At 37.5% G+C, this 26859-nt stretch overlaps 1 protein-coding gene across 1 annotated transcript in view; it reads left to right on the forward strand.

The window, feature by feature from the left end:
• Usp7 (Ubiquitin-specific protease 7) overlaps positions 1 to 26859 on the forward strand; it is a 518151-nt gene that overhangs the window by 3030 nt on the left and 488262 nt on the right. Inside the window, exon 2 of the mRNA XM_090378438.1 lies at positions 23199 to 23309. Coding sequence (XP_090234564.1) covers positions 23199 to 23309 — 111 coding nt within the window. The remainder of the gene's footprint in view (positions 1 to 23198; positions 23310 to 26859) is intronic.

Consider the following 26859-nt stretch of genomic DNA (forward strand, 5'->3'; position numbering starts at 1 on the left):
GCTTAAGTTCTGCAAATTGCAGTGGCTGGGGACTAGGCACCTGCGAGGTGACCTGATTGAGGTGTATAAGGCCTTGAATGGGTTGAGCATGCTGAATTCTGAAGGGATTCTTCCACTCGTTCAGATTACGAACCTAAGGGGGCATAAATTCAAATTAAGGAAAGACATGTAGAATAGATGTGCAGAAATTTGCCTTTAGCCAGTGGGTGGTTAATTGCTGGAACAAACTTCCATCTGTCATTGTTGAAGTTGATAGGTTAAATAAATTTAATGAGGAACTGGACAAACATTTAGAGAATTGTTTTTTAAATTTTTTTTTTTTTTTGGCTGATGCTGCATCATACACTTCCTTTCTTGCAGCACATGCCACTACTACTATTTTCATGTATCTCTCTTGCTCTTCTGGTGATGTACATTTTGTCCCCTTTTTGATGCTGTATTAAAATATTTATTTTGTTTATTAGGGAGTTATGATACTTTGTTTGATACCTCAAACCACCTCAATTGGAATCTGCCAAAATTAATTTCTAAGTTCCGTAATCTCCTCTCCTAGATTCCCTCTTCTCTAATATAAATCTTGAGAAATTATGTTCTCTGCATTAAATTAAGTGATGTGTTCTAAAATCATATTCTGCTCCTAGTCTTCTTTACTTGGATTTTTTTAACATTATTTACATTGATTATCAAAGTGGAAGGAAGGAAGGCCTATCATTTTAAATATCATGTTATGATTATTTCAAATTAAAAAAAAAAAAAAGCTGCACCACTTTTTTTTTTTTTTTTTTTTTTTTTTGTACAACAAAAACAAGAAAAGTTTAACTATACGATAATTTGTCTTCCTTCTAGTAAACATGCACACTCTATTTTCATTTCATATACAATGGAAAGAGAAATACTAATTAAAGATGGAATGTTTCAAGGTAGTTTAAGGGTTGACATATTTCTACATTACTTTGGAAGGAATTGGAGGTAGCATTTTGAGAGTACACAGCATTAAAATTTTTGTGCAGGCTGAACATTTTGATTCCTTCTCCAGGAAGGACCAGCTAGTTTATAATCTTTCTGCCACCTGCCTGGCGGCATTCTGATTGGTGTGTGTGCGTGTGTCAAGGCAATAATACTGTATCAAGGAGTTGGTCATATTCTTGGTATGTGTATGCCATATCCAAATATTTCATTTATATATGTTTTCTCCACTATTATTACTTTTATGTATTGAATCTATCATGAATAGTCAAACTAGTAGAACAAACTTATCTACAAAAACTTCTTTTATTTTACTAATATACACGATCTGTGTTTCAGTCTTAGTACTCTACATTTCCAATAGTTTCCTATTGATATTCTTTTTCACTTTGGAATCTTCTCTGGCTTAAAATATCTGTCATCCCATTCTGTCAGATTCATCTGTTGCCTCTGTTCTTTCAATCTTGATAATTAATAGGAGCTATTTGACTTCCTTTTTTTTTTGAAGCTTGACTTTTTTCCAATCTAACTTTTGTAACAGTGAGGAAATTTTCCTTGGTAATTTAAATTTTTAGAACATCTGGCTTCAGTTTTCTGTTTAGATGGCCAATCTGGTGATTGAGCCTTTGCAATTATTAATGACCTCACACAGCTTGTTCATTTACTTATCAGAATAACAAACAATCCTAACCATACACCTAACATGTTTGATCTGTTTTTCTCACCAACAGCCCTTCAAAGTGAATGGGCAGTCTGCCCAGAAGAACCTACTTCTTGCCCCCCACCCCACCCACTTCTTGCTTATACCTGCCTCGCTCTACTACTATCTCCCCTTGGTCTTATAGACACCTAGGATTATATATAACTTGGCAGTGGTCCCTTCTTTGCCAGAGATGGGAGGGGGGCCATATCTCTCTTTCTCACACAGCCATTCTGAGCCACGTGTCATTTAGCATTACAGTAATGTGATTATCTGGGGATGATTTTCTTCTTTTTTCCTTGGTTGGATTGCTTTTAAATCTGAGGATCTTAATGTTTGCCCAGATTGTCAGCGAAATTACTCCTGTAGGGATGAAATCTTTTATTTTGCGTTCCATCTTAAAAATCTCACCCTTAATCTAAACTTTGGTTTTTTATAAATGTGTTAAGGCTGCAGGATAAAAATAATATATTGTAGTTGACTTCGATCCGAATTTTATATCTCCAGCTTCATTTTCTGCCTACGTGTCTACTTACAACAATTGAAAAACAATTATTAATCAAAACAAGCTGATTTTGAACATTTTAAGAGTAGGAAACTTGCTTATTGTTTAGTATGGTAGTTGAGTATTCTGGTCTTTTGAAAGAGCTGCTGCAGTTTCTCTCAGTTTTCACTCCCATCTGTGTTTATAACTTGATGGTTTAAAGATAAAGCTGCCTTACTAGCACCCTAGTTTTGCAGGGCTGAAAAGGCATTCAGAAGCCACCCTACATAAGCTACAAAAAAAAAAAAACCCTAGCATCCCACTTTTCTTCTAGTTCTTGTATCTACGATCTGGGTAAACCACCACATGCCATGCCCTCCACTCAATACACCACACTGAATGTCTTCTGTCAGAAGGACATTAGAATTGTGAATAATTTTGATGCCAAGAGGGCTTCCAGACCTAGTGGTATTTCTCCACTTGTTCTCAAAACTTGTTTTTGAGCTTGCTCCTGTTCTTTTGCCTCTTTCTTATTTCAGTGATGTTTTTTGTTCTACTTGAAAATTTGCTCATATCTGGCCAGTTCCTAAAAAAAGGGGCTGACAAATCCCTCCTGTCAAATTGTTCCATTGCCCTTACTTCTACCCTCTCCAAAGTAATGGAGAAATCCAACTCCCCAAGTTGGATGGAATCCATATTGGCGATGATCGCCAATATGGATTCCATCAGTGTTGATACCCTGGTGATATGTTAATACTCATCTTTAGACAGATTTGATGGAAAAGTTTGAAACATAAGCCATTTGAAACATTGATACTTCTAATGCTTTTGATCATATTTTGTATAAAGGTCTTTATAATCTCTGCCTTATGGCTTCTTGGGTGTTTTTTTTTTATCAGTTACTATCTAGTTTTCTCCCTGCTCACCTCAGGTGATGGTGACTGATTTTCTTGCATATTAATGACCTTTTGCCACTGACTGGAAATGCTGCTACCCATACTTTTGTTCACAATCTGTTCCTTTTTAACCAATCTCAGCCGAATTCCAAGCAACACACAGTTTATACATTGAAGTTTCCAAGGTAATAGCTTTTATGCTTAATAGTTCTAACAAAAATAATGATTCAAGAATAATGAACTATTCCAGCAGGTGTAAATACAGATGATCCAGATTCTCTTGATACAAATCAACACAAGACACTGTTATAGAAATTAAAAATTTTGAGTATATTCTTGAAATTTTGTACTATACACATCCACTCCTCATAATCACAACCATTTAGAAACTTGAATTTAATCTTTGGAATGTTTCTCACCAAGCCTCAATATATAACTAGTTTTTTTTTTAACTTAAAAGATAACTTTCTTGCTTTAGAAAGAGCCTGTTAACTCTGTACAACATTTAAGATCATTCCTTTGAGTTGTTTCCATTTTAAATATGTGTATTTTTTAGCTAGCAATGTTTTGAGTTCAACAATTTTTGGCAATTAACTTTTGTAAATAAACAGGTTTCTCTTTATAGCATTTATTTATTTTTGTTTAAAGTTTTTGTTTTAAACTTTCTTTGAACACCAGTGTATGTTCACTGGTGTTCAAAGAAAGTGCATCACCCGGGAATTTCACATTTCTAACCCTTTTTCACAATGATATGTTACATTAATGACTAGCATCACAAATAGAAATATAAACAAAAGATATTTATTAATAGTTAATGCAAAGCTAAGTAATATTTGACAGGTGCTCTCGAAATATTCCAAAATGAGCATTTGCAACCTTTATACAACAGTTTTGGTAAACATGACAATTATGGCTGAAATGTTATCAAAGCCCTCAATTTGCTTCAGTTTATCATTTTAAATGAAAAGTTCACTAGTATTAGTATTAGTAACGGCCGCATGGTGCAAGAAAGCCTATGTCTTATGCTGCACCAGCCAAAAAAAAAAATCTGAACAAAACAATGATAAAAACAAAAAATAAATAAATAAATAAAATAAATAACTAAATAATAATAATTAATAAATAAAAAAAAAGGTGCAAACTATTATTTAGTTGAACCGCCTCTGGCCCTGATGACAGCAACACATCATTGAGGCATTGACAAGATCAATTTCTGAAGATAATTAACTGATAGTTGATTATCTTCATATATATATGACCAATATATATATATTGGTCAGTTTTACAAGGTAACGGTAAGTCCCTTTCTACCTGCCTATTCCGATATTCATTACTTTAGTTTTTGCAATTCTTTTTGCTTGCTTCTGTAAGATCATCCATGATCTGTATGCCCTACGTAATATAATTACATTTATTAGCATAATTTATTTGACCCTATTCTTACCGCAAAATTTTAAAATTTCGTTCTCAACACATGGCTACAGGACATGGCAGAAACAGAAGCAAGAACATTGCCGTCTTTCTCATAATTTCGGTGGATGAAGACAATGAAATTATGAAAAACACTGCAATGTAATCTTATTTTGGTCGCCTTTTCACTTTTTAGTTTTAATTTCCTGTCCCTTTCTTTTTCATACCATATATCGCTACATTCCTTATCCATTTAGTTGTCACTTCTGGTGTAACCGTAGATTCAATAGGTTTAAACCAAAATCTTCTTCACACTTCCTATATACAATACACATTATGGCTGTAAGGTATGTTTTGCTAATGCAGTGTCCCTGATCCATAATCAATGTTATCTTACTTTTCGTACTGTTACATTCCACCCTCCGTGATTACTTAGCTTTTTAATACAATTATTCTTTTATTGTGTGTGTGTGTGTGTGTGTGTGTGTGTGTGTGTGTGTGTGTGTGTGTGTGTGTGTGTGTGTGTGTGTGTGTGTGTGTGTGTGTGTGTGTGTGTATATATACACTGAGTGATCACTGAATTATGACCATCTACCTAATACTTCGTAGGTCCTCTTTTTGCCCTCAGTACAGCAGCTATCCAACGTGGCATTGATTCAACAAGATGTCAGAAGTGTTCGGGAGGTATGGCCAATCGAGCTGTGTGTAATGCGGTCAGCAATGGAGGTGACTGATGTATCCAGACGCCTGATATGCCTTTCCATAGTGTCCCACAAGTCCTCTGTGGGATTGATATCAGTGGAGTTCGGAGGCCAATCGATATGCTGGATGTCAGAACTGTGTTCCTCAAACCATTCCTGCACAACGGGTGCCCGATGGCTTGGCACATTGTCATCTTGGAGGACACCATCGCCATTTGAGAAAAATTGTAACATAGTGGGGTGTACACGGTCAGCAAGCAGTTGACGATAGTGGAGACCACTGATATGTTGTTCCACATGCACCAGGGGTCCAAGTTCCTGCCAGTGAAACATGCCCCACACCATAAAACCGCCTCCAATGGTCTGCACTTTTGATATCATGCACGATGGATCAGATATTGTAAAGACAATGGCATTCATGTTGTTGATGCCAAATCCGTACATCCTCGGTGTGGAGTAAATAATGTGACTCATCTGACCAGCACCTTCTTCCAGTCTTCTAACATCCAACTTGCATGCTCTTTGCACCAGGTGAGTCTTTTACGCTGATGAGCCTTGGTTAGAAGAGGAGTTTTAACTGTTCGAGTGTTTCGGACCTGTAACACGATTACAGAGTTTTAACGAGTTTTCGGACCCGGCGCTCACCTCTAACATCAACCTTTTGCAGTTTTGCCGTTAAGTTGTTGTTTGTCCATTTTGACTCCAGGCCTGGTACACTTTAACTATGGCTGCTCTTGAAAACCCCACCAGTTCAGCCGTTTGGGAAATTGAGGCACCAGCTTGTCGAGCACCCACAATCTGCCCGATAAATCCTTCCTTTTACCCATCATGCTTGGAATTTTACTACCTACTGAACCACTGACACCTTATCTATGCTACATAGGTCGAATAACTCCACACTCGTGCCTCACGTGGTCAACGGGTTGCATTCATTTTCATATGGGTGGTCATAATTCAGTGATCACTCGGTGTATATATACACACAGAGGGTTGACAAAATGTTGGAAACACCATAATAATACTTTTTGCCGGCCAGTGCAAAGTTAAAAAAAAAAAAAAAAAATTGTGGAAACATATTTCGAATCCTGTAGGAAATAAATGGGAATTAGGTCTCGCTGCTTCAACAGTGAATACTATTTTAAAGGACTATGCATATAAATGAACATGTTAAAGGATCAACAGTGATCACAAAACAGCGTTCAGGTGCTATATCGGAGATGAAAAAGCTATTAATAATATGGATGGAAAATGAGATTCAGAAGCAAGTTCCCCCTGAATCTAATGGCCATTCAAGCAAAAGCAAGAAGTATTTATGAAGATATTAAGGGTAAGTACGGGGAACCTCAAGTCAAGTTTGTGGTAAGGAATGGGTGGTTTAATAGGTTCAATCATCACACTGGTTTCCATGTTATAATATGTGGTGAAGTCACCAGCGCCAATTCTGCACCCGCAGAAAAATTGTGATGCCTTGGAAAAAATTATTCAGCCCAGTAAATATTTAACGTTGATGCGACTGCTCTGTATTGGAAAAAAATGCTGGATTGCACATACATTGCCAAAGAAGAAAAGATGATGCCAGGTTTCAAGGCTTCAAAAGAGAGAGCAACGCTCTTGCTTAGGGCTAATAGAGAGGGAGATTACAGATTGAAACCACTGCTTGTGTACCCTTCTGGAAATCCTCGTGCATTTAATTGCATCAATAAAGCCACCCTACTCGTGCTTTTCCGAACAAACCAGACAGGATGGATAACAATATCTCTCTTCGTGGATTGTTTAATGCTGCTTCATTTCAACCTACGCACCTAGATGATTTCAATTTGAAAGTGAGTTATATTTCTACTGCAAACACGACTTCACTTATCCAATCTCTGGATCAGGGCATTATTTTGAATTTCAAAGCATACTATCTATGCACAACATATGCTCAGGTATTGTCTGCGGTAGACGGTGAGAAAAGTGATGTTAAGAGACTTGGAAATCTTACAATATTTACTGCACCATCTTAAACATTAATAGGTTTGGAAATTACTAAAAGTGGTTTAAATGGCATTTAGAAGAAAATATGCCCATGGCACGTAAAAGACTTCGAAGGATTTAAAAAAGATGAATTATATGACAAGGTTACAGATAAGCTTGCAGAGCTATTTCAGTTCAAGGTTGATGCCAACTACTTGTAGAAGTTAATAGAGGAAGAAGTGAATAAATTGCCTAACGAAGAAATTATTAACTTGCAAGCAGCAATAGTGAGGGAAGGAAATGCTGATGAGACTCGAGATGAACCAAACAGCCGCGACGCTTCATCACTAGAGAGATGGCAGTAGCATTTCGTGAAATTGCATCGGCAATGGTGAGGTTTGAGAAGTTGGATACTGATAGCAAACAATTCTTAAAAGTTAACAGAGGGTTGAATGATATGCTTGCTTGCTACAAAGAAAAGAAAAAAAGCATCCATTAATGTTCATTCGTAAGGTTCAGTAGCTAACCCCTTCTAAATCTCGGCAGCAGTCCACTTATCAGTTGATGTTGATTTGAAGCACACTCTTGTAATTTTTCCTGTGCATGAGATAAAAAAAATTGAATAAATAATTACATTTTTATGTTTGTCGCACATTTTGTTTTTGCTTTAATCAAATTCAGTATGCATAGTTGCGAGGCTGCATAAGCATTTAGGGAAATTCTGACTTGCTTAAAATTCGACGTGTGTAAAGTTCCCTGGAACGCAACCCTTACGTAAGTTGGGGAGTGAATGCTGTGTTTAAATTCTTTTTTCTTTCCTCATATTACACTTTTGCTTTTCTTATCAGGTGAGTTTTCTGTTTTTGGACCCTTTCAGAAAGCTTGTTGTATTTTAGGTGCAGCCTCCATACTTGGACACAGAATCTCAAGTGTGGCATTACATTTGCCTTATGCAGTGGGATTATGACGTCCATATCTCTAGAAGCAAATGTTTGATATATCATGGGTCTTCTTTGCAGCCTCCTTGTGTTACTCAGAGAACTTCAATGTCTAACAAATCCAAAATCCCTTTTTCTTCTATTGTCTTTAGTTCAACCCCACCAAATGTATAAGTTATTTTGGGATTGCTGTTCCCTAAGTGTACGACCTTGCATTTTGCTGCATTAAAACCTAGCTGCCACTTTTGTGACCATCCCTGAAGGCTAAGTCATCCTGAAGAATCTCTGCTTAGTGTTGATCATTATCATCTGCAAATTTTGACATGGCACTCTTTATCCATTCATCTATATATATGAAATTAAAAAAACAGTACTGGTCCCACTGCTGATTAGCATTAGTAGAGGCATACGATGCAAGAAAGCAAGCTTATGCAGCATCAGCCAAAAAAAAAACCCTCTCCCATTTCACCACTCCATTCGTTCCAAATGCCTGTCCAGCTCAGCCTTAAATTTATTTAGGCTATTAGCTTCCACAACTAAAGATGGAAACCTGTTCCACTAATCAACGACCTGCTGACTAAAGGCAAATTTCTGCACATCTATTCCACAGCTATCTTTCCTCAGTTTGAAACTGTGTCCCCTCAGGTTCTTAGTCTGAGCAAAAGAAGAATTCCATCACCATTCAACTTGCTCAACCCATTCAAGGCCTTATACACCTCAATCAGATCACCTCACAGGTGCCTACTTTCCAGGCACTGCAATTTGCAGAACTTAAGCCTTTCTTTGTGAGAGCATCCCTTTGTTCTTCTCACCAATCTTGTTTCCCTTCTTTGTACTTGTTCTAGCAACTCTACATCCTTCCTAAAATGAGGCCTCTAGACCTGTATACAGTACTCTAGGTGTGGCCTGACCATTACCTTGTATAACGGAATAATCACCTCCCTGTCCCTGCTAGCAAAATTCCTATATATCATTGACAAGACTCCATGACCTGTACTGCTCCTCGAACTTCATATTTGACTGCATAGTTACCCGCGGGTCTTTTGCATTTGTCAATGTTAAACTTCAGTTGCCACTTCTCAGCCCATTTTCATATCTTATCTCGATCCAGTTGGAGTAGCATACTGTCTTTAATGTTGTTAACAACCCTGGCAACCTGTGGATCATCTGCAAACTTGGACATTAAACCTGATATACCTTTAGCAATATCATTGATAAATATACAAAACAACAATGGGCCCAACACCGAACAGTGGGGAACTCCACTGATAACATTTGTACACGAAGATTACCATTACCATTGATTACCATTCTGTCGTCTCCCACTCAACCATCCCTTTATCCATTGTAGCAACTTACCCTTAATGCCATACCTCTCCAATATTTGTATAGCAGTCTTTCATGTGCAACAGTATCAAAAGCTTTCCTGAAATCCAAGTATGTGATATCAAAATTATTTTTGGCATTCAGTTCTTTCTGAAAACATATCATACTATCCAGTCAGATTGGTCAGACAAGACCTCCCTTTAACAAACTTATGCCTTGTCTTAATTATTACTGCAGTCTTGTATAGATGATCCTGCAATGCTTCTTTAATGAGTGATTGTGATTCCATTATTTCCCATGAACACAAGTTAAACTAACAGGTCTCTAGTTACTTGTATCACCTTTTAACCCTGTTTGTGAATTGGTGATACATTTGTACCCCTCCAGTCCATGGGGACCTCCCCTGAGTCCAAGGAAGCTCTCATAATTATGGGTAAGGGTTTACTTACTTCCTTTGTTGCCTCCTTTAATATAACTGGATAGATCCCGTCCACCCCAAATGCCTTCCTTATGTTTAACTTCAACCATTTTTCCTCCACTTTACTCTCATTTATTACAAATACACTTGGCTCCATGTTAGTGTTTGATAAACGTCTGGGACTCCCCTCATTAAATAACTCCTCATGTTTGAATGTAGATGCAAAATACTCATTCAGTTTATCAGCTACCTGAGTGTGATCATCAATAGTCAACTCATCTATGTTAAGTGGTCCAATTTGACTCATCCCTTTCCTTCTAGAGTTTACATAAGTAAAGAACATTTTGCTGTTTTTCTTTGCATCCTTTGCCAAAGATTTCTCGTAATCTTCCTTCGCCTGCTCAACCTCCTTTATAACCTTTACTAAGAATCTGCCATAGGCTTCTATGTCACCAGATACTTTGTATGCCTCCCATACATTTTTCTTCTCTGCCACGAGCCTCATTAATTCATCTGACATCCATTTAGGCCTAAACCCTGAGCATTTCTTAGTTGGAATGAAAAGCCTAGTAGCCTCCAAAATTAAGTCTCTGAAGGCTTCCCATTTAGAATTCAACATTGGTAACATCATCAGTTGATCCCACTGTACAGAATTTACAAACTGTCTGAGACCTCTGCAGTCACCTTTATGAAAGCAAAAGTCCTTCCCCTTTAGCCTTTATGGTAGTTAAATCTTTAATCCCCACATCAGTACATTGTGATCACTGTTTCTGTTTATTATGTATATATGTTATTGTAAAAGCTCAAAATTTTTGATGACTCTTACAAAATTGTTCTGGTAAAAGTCTGAAATATTAACACATTTCACTTCATTTCACACTGTTACCATGTATTGAACTCGAATTAAAACTTAGCGCATTACAAGAAGTTGTCTCTGAAGAAATGGCTCCTTGCTCTAGTGACCAAAGTAACTGAGAGCTCTTCAGGGACTTAAGATTCTGTTCTGAGCACTTTCTGAATGCCAGTTCTGAGGCATGATTCAGGCAGGTGAAATCAAAATCATGATAAGGACAGCTATTGCTGACATAATGGGCTAATAGAGTTGTGTACTCCAAGAAAAGGGGATGATGAGTTTCACTATGGTATGTACAATGTATTTAGGAAGGATAGAGAAGATATTCAAGGGTGCAATTGACTGATATAGTACAGGGTATTGTTTAGACAACTAGAAAACTAACTTGTCTCATATCTCAAGCCTTCAGGTTATTTTGTTTGACACTTGCATTATAACAAAGTGTTGTGATTCACACTCTGTATTCTGAATAAAATGTATCAGTAATGTCAAATTAAAATACTGCATTAATGTGTTTACACTCCCAATATATATATATTTTTTGCATCAGTTTTTGCGAATAGTGTAGGCTGTTAATGGAACACTTTCCTGCAGTTGCTAAAGCAGCAGCAAAGTGTTCTGTGTCAATCATGAGGTGGGCATTTCTAAAAGCCTTTATAGTTAGTCCCCGACATAACTTTAGTCTGAGTTATGTAACTTCAGCTTACGTAAATTTTTTTGGTAAAATTGCAAAGATACTTTCTGTATAATTTTTACAAGTGAAGTTGGATGAAGGAACAATAAGTATAAGTTTTTATTTTCATTCCCATACAAACTGTTGGATAATAACCTGACTAGAATCTAGGTAAATAACTAGAGTTAACATTTCATTTTCTGCTTTAAAAATTATGAAGGAATATTCAACATATGTTTGAGACAGGTGAACTACATTGAAGCACTTCAGTGAAACCCCCACAATGTTCAAGCTACACGGACTGTGTCCCATTGGCTATTTCTTCGGAGAATTACACTGTAGTCCTTTGTCTCTATATTCTTTCTTTTTGGAATCGTAGAGTCAGTTCAGTTTTGTTTTAGAGCGAAGTGTGGGAGCTTTTGTTTGCATTTTGTATGTAATGTTTGTTACATTTGTCAGGTTATTGTGAAGTTCATTCATGTTGTCCTACAATTTTCAACAGCTTTGTGTCAAACTATCATCATGCACTGTGTGCTTCATTTGCATGTTGTAAGGCGTGACAGCATCTCTTGCAACTTAACCCTGCGTAGTTCTTTACAGAAAATTTTATTTTGACTGTTATCATGATACAGCCTTAGAGAATAAGTGACAGTGGTACAAATCAATCTACCAAGAAAAGGAAAGAGATCGATTTGGATCAAAAAATTAAAATAATGATGTACAGAAATGGTCAAACATTAACAAGTATTGTGCTGAATTTAGATTTGTCAGTGAACACAGTAATAAAGGACAAAGACAGAATATGTGAAGCGATCGGCACCAATGAAGGTAGCTATAAAAACCAAGGCTAGAATGGGACTAATAAGTGAGTTGGAAAAGTTACTTATAATGTGGATGGAAGACCAGATCCAAAAACATGTCTCCTTAAGCTTTCACCTCATCAAAGCGAAGGATTGTGCCATTTTTGAGGATGTTAAGAAGAGCGATGATACTGAAACCACTTTTATTGCGAGTGATTGTTGGTTTGATAGGTTTTGTAAGAGAAGCTGATATTATAATGTTGCCATAAGTTGGGAAGCAGCAAGTGCAGACGATGAGGCTGCCGAAAAATTGAAATTGGATGAGATTATAAGAAGTGGTGGTTAATAGCCGTAACAAATATTTAATGTGGATGAGGCTAGCCTTTCTTGGGAAAAAATGCTTAGTAGGACTTATATTTCTATTGAAGAAAAGTCAATGTCTGGCATTAAAGCTATCAAAGACAGGGTAACCCTCTTAGTGGGAGGTGGGTACATAGCTGGTTATAAACTTAAACATTTAGTGGTTTGTAATTCAGAAAACCTGCAGGCTTTTAAGGGCATTGACAAGAAATTGCTTCCTGTACACTTCGGGTCTAACACAAAGGCCTAGGTGATATTGGAACCTGGCCTGGGCCCTGTTCGAAGAATGTCCCCGAAGTTGAAAAATATTGCTTACAAATGCCAGTGCCTTTTAAGATATTAATGCTCCTTGACAGTACTCCCAGTCATCTTATATATCTAGATAATTTGCATGACAATTCAGCAGTGATCCTTTATGCATTAAGAATCTGTAGATAAAGGAACCACTAGGTGACAGTGATTACAGTGTACTGATGTGGGATTTACTGTAATAAAAGTTATAACTATCATCAGGGTAAGGGAAGGGTTTTTGCTTTCGTAAAGGTGACTACACCATGGTCTCAGACAGTTTTTGAATTCTTACAGTGGGATCAACGATGTTAAAAATAGCGAATTCTAAATGGGAAGCCTTCAGGGACTTAACCTTGGAGGGTACTAGGCTTTTCATACCAACTATGAACAGAATTTCATAGTTGAAATACTGTTCAAGGTCATGGATGTCAGATGAACTAATGAGACATGTTGCAGAGAAGAAAAATGCATGGGATACATATAAATTAACAGGTGACATGGAAGTCTATGATAGATATAAGCTTGACTGGTCTATAACTAAGTCACAAAGGAGGTTAAGCAGGCGAAGGTAGATTACGAGAAATCTCCAGCAAAGGATGCAAAGAAAAACAGATTCATCCCCTTCCTTCTTATATCTTGAAGGAAGGGGATGAATCAGATTGGTCCACTTTACATAGATAGTTTGACTGTTGATGATCATGCTCAGGTAACTGATAAACTGAATGGGTATTTTGCATCAACATGCACACATGAGGAGTTATTCAAGGATGGGGGGGGGGATGCCAGAATTTTATCAAACACTAACAGGGAGATAAGTGATTTTGTAATAACTGAGAGCAAAGTGGAGGAGAAATTGTTGAAGTAAAACATAAGGCATCTGGGTTGGATGGGATCCTTCCAGTTATATTAAAGGAGGCAGCAAAGGAAGTAGACAAATCCTTAGCTCCTTAGCTGTAATTATGAAAGTTTCATTCGACTCAGGGGAGGTCCCCATGGACTGGAGATGTGCAAATGTACCCCCAATTCGCAAAGGGTGAGATGGGTAATTACAGACCTGTTAGTCTAACTTCTGTTCCAGGGAAAATAATGGAGCCACTGGTTAAGTAAGTGATGCAGGATCATCTACACAAGACTGCAGTTATAGTTCAGACACAGCATGGGTTTGTAGTAGTAGTAGCAGTGGCATTTTATGCAAGAAAGCAAGTGTATGAGCTTATGCAGCATCAGCCAAAAAAAAAATCACACCATTGCCTCCAAATGCCTGTCCAGTTCCTTCTTAAATTTATTCAACCTATCAACTTCCACAACGACAGATGGAAGTTTGTTCCAGCAATTAACCACCCGCTGGCTAAAGGCAAATTTCCGCACATCTAATCTACATCTGTCTTTTCTTAATTTGAATTTATGCCCCCTTAGGTTCGTAATCTGAACAAATGGAAGGATCCCATCAGAATTCAGCGTGCTCAATCCATTCAAGGCCTTATATACCTCAATCGGATCACCGCGCAGGTGCCTAGTCTCCAGCCACTGCAATTTGCAGAACTTAAGCCTCTCTTGGTAAGAGGATCCCTTCATTCCCCTCACCAATCTTGTTGCCCTTCTCTGTACACGCTGAAGTAAATCTATATCCTTCCTAAAATGAGGCCTCCAGACCTGTACGCAGTACTCAAGGCGTGGCCTGACCATTCCCTTATACAGAGGGATAATCACCTCCTTTTTTCTGCTAGCAAAATTCCTATATATCATTGACAAAACCCCATGACCTGCCCTGGCAGCCTGTCTGCATTGCTCAGAAAACTTCATATCTGACTGTACAATTACTCCCAGGTCTTTTTCATTTTCTACCACCTTAAGTATAGTACCACACAGTTGGTACGTTTCTCTGGGGTTACTTCTACCCATATGCAGTACTTTGCATTTGTCAAGGTTAAACTTCAGTTGCCACTTCTTAGCCCATCTGCCCAAATTATCTAGATCCTGTTGCAGTAGCACACTGCCATTACTGTCATTAACAACCCTGCCAACCTTTGTATCATCTGCAAACTTCGACATTAAGCCTGATATACCTTCATCAATATCATTGATAAATATACAAAACAACAGTGGACCTAACGCCGAACCCTGTGGGACTCCACTAATAACATTAGTCCAAGAAGAGCAGCACCCATTGATTACCACCCTCTGTCTTCTCCCACTTAACCATCCTTTTATCCATTGTAGCAACTTACCCTTAATACCATTCTGCTCCAATTTGTACAATAGTCTTCCATGCGCAACAGTGTCAAAAGCTTTTTCATTTTCAGACAGCATGGGTTTGTTAAGGGGAATGTCTGACAAATTTGAGTGGATACTATGATAAAGGAACTGGATGCAAAGAATAATTTTGATATCATATACAGTAGACTCGATTTTCCGGGATAGATGGTAAAAAACAGATCCCGGTTAATCCAAAAATACAAAAGCCCCCGACATATGTAAGAGATAAGTTCCAGAACTTCGTCGAGTTTCACATGACTCGGATATGACTAATAACATATTGCTACTATATTATTATTGACAAATTTAAATTCCGCGCGATACTTGATAATGTTTGGCCATTTTGACACATACTTATTATAATGGTTCCTTAGAGATTTAACAGATGCACAGTTTTCAAACTTTTGAATAATTTCAACTTTTTGTTTAACTGAAAACGCAACTGCTTTGCGTTTACCCACCATTTTTTGTGATTTCTAAAAAAAAAATACTATAAAAAAATTCTGACATCCCTGACATAAATAACAAAACAAAATTTGTCCTTTTGTACTGAATTGGAACACAACAATCGATGAGACCGCACTAAAACAAACTAAACATTTGCTCTCTTTTTTCAGTGGCGGATGTGAAGACAGCGGGGATTGCAATTAATAGCTGCACAAATCTCTCAATGACGACTTGTAATGCCGCTTGTCATTTATTTGACTTGCAAAATATCTTTTTATACCTATTCTAGTTATTATTGAATTTTTTGATTTCTGGATTTTTATTATTATTTTTTTTAATTTGGAGTCTTGAAGTGTCCCGGTTAATCGAGAGTCTGCTGTACATGGATTTTAGGAAACTTTTTGATACTGTGGCACATGGAAGACTACTGTACAAAATGGAGCAGTATGACATTAAGGGCAATTTGCTACAATGAGTAAAAGGATGGTTAACTGGGAGAAGACACAGAATGGGTATCAATGGACACTGCTCTTCATGGGCTAATGTTATTAGTGGAGTCCCCCAGGGTTCAATGTTGGGTCCATTGTTGTTTTCGGTATTTATCAATGATATTGATGAAGCTATATTAGGGTTAATGTGTAAGTTTTCAGATGATACGAAAGTTGGCAGGGTTGTTACTGATAGTAATGATAGTATGCTACTGCAACAGGATCAGGAAAAGTTGACAGATGGGGTGAGAGGTGTCAGCTGTAGTTTAACATTGACAAATTTAAAGTATTGCATATGGGTAGCAATAACCCCAGAGTAATGTACCAACTGGGTGGTAATACACTCGGGGTAGTGGAGAGTTGAAAAGACCCGTGGGTAATGCAGTCAAATATGAAGTTTTCTGAGCAGTGCAACAAGGCTGCAAGAGTAGCTCATGGTGCCTTGTCAATCGTATACAGGAATTTTGCTAGCAGGGATAAAGGGAGGGGGGCAATTGTCCCCTTGTATAAGGCAATGGTTAGACCACACCTTGAAGTATGTATACAGGTCTGGAGACCTCATTTTGGGAAGGATATAGAGCTGCTGAAAGATATAGTATACTTCCCTCCAATTACAATGGCTTTGATTCAACCAGTGCATCCTGGGAATTTAAAGCTTATTACATAATGACAACATTTTCTGATGCTGTAAATGCAACAGAGTAAGGGAAGGTGGATCTGCAGCATGACAGTTTTGGAAGACTTTTAACATTCATGATGGAATTGTGACAACAACTTGTATGAGCGGAGTTTGGGAAAAACTTATAAAACATTCCAAACTTAATAATGAAGGCTTCAACAAAGATGAGCTAATGTCTTCTGTTACCAAAAAAAAAATGTAAACTTAACCCAGGAGTCATAGTTGGTCCTGGAGGACAAAAGATGTAGATGAGCATGTTGAAAGAGGTGAAGATTTAACAACAGAAGACCTAGCCAAGTTGAATATGCAAAGAGCTGCATCCATTGAGGAATCAGAGCAACCCAAGAAACAGTTCAAATTGAAGGAAATGACAGAAGCATTTCGTAAAATTTAGGAAGGATCTCTCTATGTTTGATGGCACGGATGCAAACACCGAACGTATCTTGAAAATAGAGAGAAAGTTCAAGATTTCTTATGGGCTTATTGCGAAATTTATGAAAAAGAAAAAAGCATCGAAGAGTTCATATCACTTCATACTACTTTCTGACCACTACTCAGCCTACAAAACCCTGTGATTAATGGTCTTATTAATGCTTCAGGTTTGTTTAAGTTACCTTCATCACGTGAAGTGTATAGACTTTGATTAATGTGTGGTTTAGACCAGTTTTCTGAAATATGTACTTTGGTTTTGATTCCCTTAGTAGCTTTAATAAAGCCTACACGGCATATGAAATACATATCAGTGTTTACATTACAATAACATACATTTTTTCCTCCTTTTATGTTTTCTTTTCTTCTGTGCCACTACTTCACCGCTGTCCCCAGATCAAGTTTTTAATTGTTATGTTATAAGACTATTTTCAGGGAGTCTTATAATGGGGGATTTTAATTTCCCAGATATTGACTGGAATTTGGGGGCTGGTCACTCACACACACTAGCAAGGCTTTTGTGGATTTATTGGATGATTGTTTTCTACATCAGCATGTTCGGGAGGCAACTAGAGGGATACTCTTGATTTGATTATCAGTAGTGATTCTTCATGCATTAAGAATCTGCAGATAAATGAACCACTAGGTGGCAGTGATCACAGTGTTCTGAAGTGGGATTTACTCAAAGAGGTAACTACCATTAGGGGTAAAGGGAAGGGGTATTGCTTTCGTAAAGGCGACTATGATGGACTGAGACAGTATTTAAATTCTATACAGTGGGATCAACTGATGATGTTACCAACAGCAAATTCAAAATGGGAAGCATTCAAAGAACTTGTCTTGGAAGCTACTAGGCTTTACATACCAACTAAGAAATATTGTTCAAGGTTTAGGCCTAAATGGATGTCAGATGAACTAATGAGGCATATGGCAGAGAAGAAAAATGCATGGGATACATACAAATTAACACGTGACACAGAAGCCTATGATAGATACAAGTTGATCTGTAACCAAGTTACAAAGGAGGTTAGGCAGCAAAGGCAGATTATGAGAAATCCTTGCCAAGGGATGCGAAGAAAAACAGCAAAGAGTTCTTTACTTATGTAAACTCTAGAAGGAAGGGGGATGAATCAAATTGGTCTACTTGATATCGATGGGTCAACTGTTGATGATCCTGCTCAGGTAGCTAACAAACTAAATGAATATTTTGCATCGACATTCACACATGAGGAGTTATTCAGCGAGGGGAATGCCAGAGGTGTATTCAACTCTGGCAGTAAGCTAGAGAATCTTGTAATAACTGAGAGTAAAGTGGAGGAGAAATTGTTGAAGATAAACACAAGAAAGGCACCTGGGGTGGTTGGGATCTATCCAGTTATATTAAAGAGGCAGCAAAGGAAGTAAGCAAACCCTTAGCCATAATTATGAGAGCTTCCTTGGACTCAGGGGAGGTACCCATGGACTGAAGATGTGCAAATGTGACCCCAATTCACAAAGGAGGATCAAAGGCTGACCCAAGTAAACATAGACCAGTGAGTTTAATTTCTGTTCCCGGAAAATTAATGGAGTCACTGGTTAAAGAAGCACTGCAGGATCATCTAACCAAGACTTCAGTTATAGCTCGGACACAGCATGGTTTTGTTAAGGGGAAGTCTTGCCTGACCAGTTTGATTGGATACTATGATGCAGTCACAAAAGAACTGGATGCAGGGAATAACTTTGATATTATATACTTGGATCTTAGAAAGGCTTTTGATACTGTTGCACATGGAAGACTGCTGCACAAATTGGAGAAGTGTGGCATTTGAGGCAAATTGCTGCTATGGATAAAGGGGTGGTTGAGGGGGAGAAGACAGAGAGAGTGGTAATCAATGGACACTGCTCATCGTGGACTAATGTTTTTAGTGGAGTCCCTGAGGGTTCAGTATTGGGTCCTTTATTGTTTTCTGTATTTATAAATGATATCGATGATGGTATATCAAGCTTAATGTCCAAGTTTGCAGACAATACGAAGGTTGGCAGGATTGTCAAGGACACTACTGACACTATGCTGCTGCAACAGGATCTGGAAAGGTTGAGCAGATGGGCTGAGAGGTGGCAAATGAAGTTTAACATTGACAAATGTAAAGTACTACATATGGGAAACAGCAACCCCAGAGCAACGTATCATCTCTGTGGTACTACACTGACAGTGGTAGAGAATGAAAGGGACCTGGGTGTGGTTGTGCAGGCAGATATGAAGTTCTCTGAGCAGTGCAGACGGGCTGCAAGAGTAGCTCATGGTGTATTGTCAAAGATATATAGGAATTTTTCTAGCAGGGATAAGGAAGTGATTATTCCCTTGTATAAGGCAATGGTCAGGCCACACCTAGAGTACTGTATACAGGCTTGGAGGCCTCATTTCAAGAAGGATGTAGAGCTGCTGGAATGAGTACAGAGAAGGGCAACAAGATTAGTGAATGGAACAAAGGGGTGCTCTTACGAAGAAAGGCTTAAGTTTTGCGAATTACAGTGTCTGGAGACTAGGCACCAGCGAGGTGATCTGAAAGAGGTGTACAAAGCCTTGAATGGTTTGAGCATGCTCAATGCTGATGGGATTCTTCCTCTTGCTCAGAATAATCACCTGAGAGGACATAAATTCAAATTGAGGAAAGACAGATGTAGTATAGATGTCCGGAAATTTGCCTTTAGCCAGCGGGTGGTTGGTAGGTGGAACAGACTTCCATCCCTTGTCGTGGAAGTTGATAGCCTAAATAAGTTTAAGGCTCAGCTGGACAGGTATTTCGAACGAACAGAGTTGTGAAGTGGAAGTGGTTATTTTTTATTTATTTATTTTACTTTATTTTTTTTTTTGCCTGATGCTGCATAAGCTTGCTTTCTTGCATCAAATGCCTCTACTAATGCTAATGCTATTTTATTTTCATTCATTTGAGAACATTATGTGATTTCATAATTTAAGCATACCAGGGATATAGTAGCAATATTTTAGTAGTCATTCTTGAGTTACGTAAAAATTGACTTACATATGAAGTCCCGGAATTTATTTGTTACATATGTTGGGGACAGACTGTACTTATAACCCTATATGTGATTTTTTTTTTTTTTTTAATGAAAATCCCAAACACTTGAGGCATTAGAACCTATAGTACTTAGTACCATGCAAGGGCATATTTATGTAGAGAAGATGAAAGAAAATACTTGTACACATTAGGCTTGAATTTCTGTGGATTGTAATTTTCAGGAAATAAGTCTGTAGGAAGGTTGTACCAGAAAATGAAGTTGAATGGATAAATGAGGTAGAAGAAAAGTTGGTTCTGTGAGTTTGAAGTTGGACAGTAAAAGGATATTGACTGATTGCTTTGGAAGAGAGAGAGAGAGAGAGAGAGAGAGCAGTAATTATAGAAGTCGGCTAAAATCTATTATTTGGGTAGCACTTGTCTGCACACAGTGGGCATGGTTGTAGAATGGAGTGATTGTACAGCCAAGTTCTGTGATTGGGTGATTATTGCGAAGGTGTTTTGTTTCTAATTTTTTTGTGTTTTTGGGGATTGGGGATTGCTTAGCTTAGATAGGGTGTTTACCCCCCCCCCATCCTGATACTGTTTAAAATCAGAAATGAAGTTCCCAATTTTAAAACAGCTCAAGTGGGTGGTTAAACACCCTAGGCATATCAGCCTAGGATGAGAGTGAGTGGCACCTGCCAATCACTCTTATCTGTTCCTGCCCATTTGTCTAAATATGGACTAGTACCCAAGATCTGGAGTTTTACCTAAAAGCCAATTTAGAAGAACAGTGCCATGAAAGTATCTATAGAAAAGGCACGCAGCAGAAACAGAATGTCTATGAGAGTTAGGATTGTCTGGTAAGTAAATGAACAATCTGTGCAAGGTCATTAGTAATTACAGAAGCCTCGGTATCTTGGCCAGCTGGGTCCATGTGAATAGAAAATGGTAGTCAGCTGAAGTTGTGAATGTTAAAATCCCGAAGGAAAATTAACTCACTATGAAGAAAGTCAAAGAGAGGATGTAAGAGTTTCATGTGATTAGTAGGAGAATGATAGAGGCAACAGATGAATTTGACAGAATGTGGTAGAGAGATTTTAAGCCAGAGAAGATCAAAAAGAGGAGATTCCAAATTAGTAAGTCTGAATATAGGGAATATCAGAGTGGATATATTCATAAGTACCACCTTTGAAGTGAAAGGAATCATACAGCGAATAATTTGGAAAACTGTGAAGAGGAGTGTTGAATCAACCAATAACTGGGATTCTCTCGAAAAAAGTACACAGGGTTTGGCAGACTGTAAGTAGAAATAGACATCATTGAGAAGGCGCCTCCGTAGCCAGGTGGGAAGGAGCAGCAGTGTGTAGCACACGCTTCTTGATTAGACCGGGGTTTGAGCCCGTCACCACCAAATACGGAGGATGTGGAAAGGTCAGGGAATGACCACTGCATATCCCGGAGCAATATGGCCTTAGTTGCTAAAATCTTAAAAACCAAAAATAACAATAACAACATCATTGAGATTAGAACGGAGACCACGTGTATTTGTGAAATTGATGAGAAAGTGTTTGGAGGCAGCAGATCTTTTTGCAGATAAGTTTGTTCTATTAATTTGATAATTCATGATGTCTTTAGTAGTAAGAAGAGGTGGGGAGGAAGAATCCCTTCACAGATGGATACACTGCAGCCTGTGCAGTGTATCCATCTCACTGTGCACTGATTGACTGCACAGAGAGAGAGAGAGAGAGAGAGACAGAGACAGAACATACATTACATTGGCTTGCATGTTCAGCATCGTTGTTGACTCGGAGTCGGATGGATGTTATTGCTTATATCGCTTCATTTGCATACTTTTTCATACATATTATATAATTATGAGTTCTGTGAGTTAACATTTTATATAATTATGAGTTCTAAAGAATTCATAGCAAAAAAAAAAGCAAAATAAAAAGAAAACATTTTACTTTAACTATCATTAACAAGCTCAAAGTGATAGAACAACTTAAATTGTGCATTGCTGACACCTGGCCAATAGATCAGATGTCAATAGTCTGAGAATTTCTGCCATTTTCACCATATTCTGCTGTTTTATCAGGATGAAACAGCAGGAAATGAAATTCATCAGTCTAGGACACACTTTTCAATTCTCACATGGCTACTGTTGATGTTCCTGAACTATTAAGAGTAACTGTTCTTTCGTTGGCTGTGATTTTCCTATCTGTGACAAGGCATGACTAGCTGTGCATTTTGAAATATCTCTGATTACCACTGTTGTAGTGGGTTATTTGATTAACTGTATATTTTAGGTATTTTGGGCAGGCTTGTTTACCTCTTTTATCAACAAGCTATTTCCAACCACAGGATCAGTGTTATTATTATAATTAGCCATATGGTGCAAGAAAGCCTGAGGCTTTTGCTGCACCAGCCCAAAAAAAAAAAAATGAGTTACCCTTGAGAGAGAGAGAGAGTCAGAAATAGAAGGGAATTGCCAAGAAAGAGAAGAATGATGATATCCAGCTTAGGTCCCTGGGTGTGCCAATCCCATACTCACCAGATGTGAGTCCCTGGTGTTATTGACCAACCTTGACATACCCAAGAAAAAATAATCATATGTGAAAACCCTATCAGGGTTTTCACATATGACTTTGCAGGTTGTAGTTTGTCTGGTGTCAATTGCACCACCTTCAAAATTCACTGTTTGCCATGTTCAAAGTCATTTAAATCTTTCATATACCATTCTCTCACTGGATTGCATATATACTGTATAACTGTGTACCTGCTCTCCTGTGTTAAAAGGAGCACTAACATTTCATGTTAAAGGTAGGTGTACCAAATAAATTATTAACTCAGTGTACCTTGTATATTTTATTATATATTTGGATTTCCGTTTTTAATTTTTCAGGTTTTTTATTGCTCCTGATTTTTTTTTTTTTTTTTTTTATCACTCAAGAAATTTGAAATGTCATTAATGCCAGTTTTATGCAGTAACCAAGCTACCAGAAAAAAAAAGGAAGAGTTTGATTTATAAAGATTCTGTGTAGTTAGATCTTGATTTATAAAAATAAAATAACTGATGTGACTTATTTTAATTATATCTGTACTGATAGGATAATATGTTTTTTAAGATGAAAATGGTCAAAACCAAACGGATGGAGGTAGAGTTGATGAAAAATATGTGAATGGTGACATTCAAGATAGTGGACAAGGTGATCAAGATGAAACGATGGATGATGAAGGTATTGTGCATTATATATCAGCTTTAACATTTGCTATTCTTCATTGAAAAGGGAATGCTTATTAATTGAATTTCTGTTATAGATTTTTTAATTTGATGAAATTTGCTTAGAATTCTTAAAATCCATACTGAGCATGAATATTGTTTCTTCATTAACCTGTTAGGGATTGTTTTGGCATTATCTTTTTCAAATATTTGTCTGCTCAGATGTAATGCACAATATGAGGTGTGATCAAGAATATTATAATAGAATGTTGTATAGGTAGTATATAAACTATAACCTCACAATTTTCATCAAAGTTGCAAGTGTGTGTGTGTGTGTGTGTGTGTGTGTGTGTGTGTGTGTGTTAGAGAGGCAATTCTGTGAAAGCAGCTTGCAACACACTTCTCAATGCATTATGAAGGTTGGCATATCGCCTCACTCAATTATCTGTAATAAAACTAATCAGTATAATAGTGTTCTCCCCAGAAAATTTTGCGAGCCAGGGTGGCATTATGAAGTAGCCAGGTGGGAAAGTGTAATACTTCACAATATTATAAAATTTTCTGTTACTTATAAATGTGACTTAATCCATCTAGAGCAAAAATTAATTGCATAATTTAACATTATGCAATTAATTTTTGTCGCATTGACCTCAATCGCATTGCATGTTCGAATTAATATTGATCAAGATCAATGAGCAGTACTATACGGTACCGCGAGAATCACTTAAATGTTAGCTAGGCGGTTAGTTAAATTCACTGGGCAGTGCACCCATTCAATAGATCCTGGGAAGAACACTGATATAATATAAACAAAAGTGAGGCAGTGTGCTTGCATTTGTACAGTTTTAAAATATGCAAGGTTCACTGCACCTTAACAATCAACCAGCCAGTGGGTGGTTGATTGTTGTAACAAACTTCTGTCTGTTGTTGGTAAAGTGGGTAGTTTGAATAAGTTCAAGTTAGAACTGGATAAACTATAGGAGCAGGACAGATGATGCAGGATTTTTTTTTTTTTTTTTGTCTGATGCTGTATAAGCTTGCCTTTCTTGTAATTTGCCTCTACTAATACTAACTGAACCATTCATTTAAATATGAATGATATCTAAATAAGATAAAAAAAAAAGATATTTTAAGAGCAGTTGTAGCTGATTTTAACATGCAAACTCAAATTCGGTTCCTCTGTGTTCATAGATCCAGAAATGATGGTTTCTATTAGTCAGTGTTCTCTGTGTTGCCTTTAATTAAATAATTGCACTAAACAGCATGTTTCAAAAAAATAAATGTGTTTAGAAGCTTAGATTAATATTTACAAACATAACATTCTTATCTTAAAACAGTGTCTTACTGGGATTCCATTACAAAATTTTTTTCAATGTAATCTGATCAAAATGTTTCCAGCTTAACTAACTTTTCTGTGGCCAGTTTATTTAAATTTTTGACCTAAGATTTAGCATAAATCTGCTTTCCTTTTAAACCTGAAATGGATAAACAAGCATTAGAAAAGGATAACCACAATTACACAAAGGTTCTTGTTTTAAAATTTTCTTTTCTCAGTTTTTCATTATTTACCATTCTGTAGACCATCTTAAATGTTAGATAAGTATTCTCATTCTTTTTTTTTTTTTTTTTGAATAGCCCCATAACAAAATCAAGACGAACAATTTATAATGGCATTCTCATGAAGAAAGAGGAAAAGTAGCTTACTTCATTGTTTTCAGATATTCACGAATACTGAATACTTGGAATAATACATTTTTCCTCTTGGATATGCTGATTTGTTCATAATAGTATATATTATTGAATATTTGTGAATATGCTGATTTGTTCATAATGGTATATATTATGAATAAATCAGCATATTCACAAATATCAAGTGACAGAGCAGCAGCAATTGTAAACAAAAATTTTAAGATGCAGTTTCAACGAGGAACATAATGAAAGGTTTTCAAGATGGAGTACAATCCCTTTCTAAGTTGGCATGGATAAAAATCATACCAGTACTCTGTCTACCGAAGCTTATTAGTTTTTTATTGAAGTATTATTTAAAGAGAAATACTCCCTCTTCCCTATAGCAGCATTTTTCACTCTGCTTTTGGAATAAAACAGATCATATAACATATGGGGAGAAGGCAGCAATTACTTGCAAGAAGCAGTTAAGACTGTTCCTGAACTGAACTGGTTTAGGAAAAAATTTGGAAGGGAAGGTACCCTTCGCACCCATTATCCATCCCGAAATATAATGGATATACTATTATAGACTCGACTGCATTAGGGAATGCTCTTGGGGAATCTTTTTCTAACATCTCAGCAAAATTATTCTATTCTCCAGAGTTCCTGGTCCTGAAATAGAAACTCGAGGAACAGCCAATTTGGATTTTTACCTTTAGGTCCTTCAGGTTGCCACACACATTCCAGATAACACGCATTACACACATATGCCAGATAAGCTGTACTGGCTAACTGGGAGTCTAAAACACTGATGGAACTGATATTCTGGTGACATTCAAGTTAAGTGGACCCAATTTCGGCAAAGTCCGGACGGTCTTTGACAGCCAAATCCTCTGCTTGCACCTTCACGATGTTGGGACTGTTAGTAATCCTTGGTATAACCTCCATGCACAAGCACACTGTGGGTGACCACCCTGGTGTGAAACAACGTAAGCAGGGGTTGAGATGTGGCACCCACACCACATGGAGGAATGCTGCCCCTCTGTGTTACCAGGCACTACTAGGTGGTAGATGACTCTCATCAACAGGTGCAATGCCACCACTTTGCTTATTGGAGGCTTGAAGTGGTGGAACCCATGTTTAGTCTCCAAAGCTAAGTTCTGATTAACCCTTCCCCATCATGCAGTATGACTTTTGAGGTTATGATGAACATCATGGCGAGATCCAATCTTCCTTACATTTCGAGGATACAGATCTAAAATGGTGTACACCGGACCAAACCTACTGGTAACTCTTTAGGAGGCTTCTGGATCAGCTAGTGTATAACCTTGCTACCTCTACTCTGTTAGATAGTGACTGGAGGGAGTCCAAGTAGTGTGTATATGAGGGGCATTGTCGAAGCCACGTTACGTCAAGGATCTGGGTATATTCTTACCATGTGTACGCCATATCCAAAAATTTCATTACCTCATACAGCATGACAGTCTCTCCACTCTGTCTCATAGACGTACTGTTTTGGCTGCATGCCTCTTTTACAGATACTTCCATGGTCACTGTGCTGTTCTTCTCAATGTAATTTCTGCTCTTTCTTTTAAAACAGTCCAAACACATGCTGCCACCAGCCAACATCCATTTACTGTCCAACTTCAAACTCACAGAACCAACTTTTCATCTTCCTCCTTTATTCATTCAACTGCCGTTTTCTGGAACAGCCTTCCTTCCTTCATACGTATTTCCTGAAAATTACAGTTTACAGAAGTTCAAGTCTAATGGCAACAATTATCTTCTTTCATCTTCTCAACCTCCAACCCAAGTACTCTACTAAGTACTATAGGTTCCAGTACCTCTCGGGTTTGGAGTTTTGATAAAAAAAATATATATATATATTGAGCCATTTA

Source organism: Mastigoproctus giganteus, chromosome 7 (genome assembly GCF_048544385.1).
Source record: "Mastigoproctus giganteus isolate SK-2022 chromosome 7, ASM4854438v1, whole genome shotgun sequence".
NCBI lineage: Eukaryota > Metazoa > Arthropoda > Arachnida > Uropygi > Thelyphonidae > Mastigoproctus > Mastigoproctus giganteus.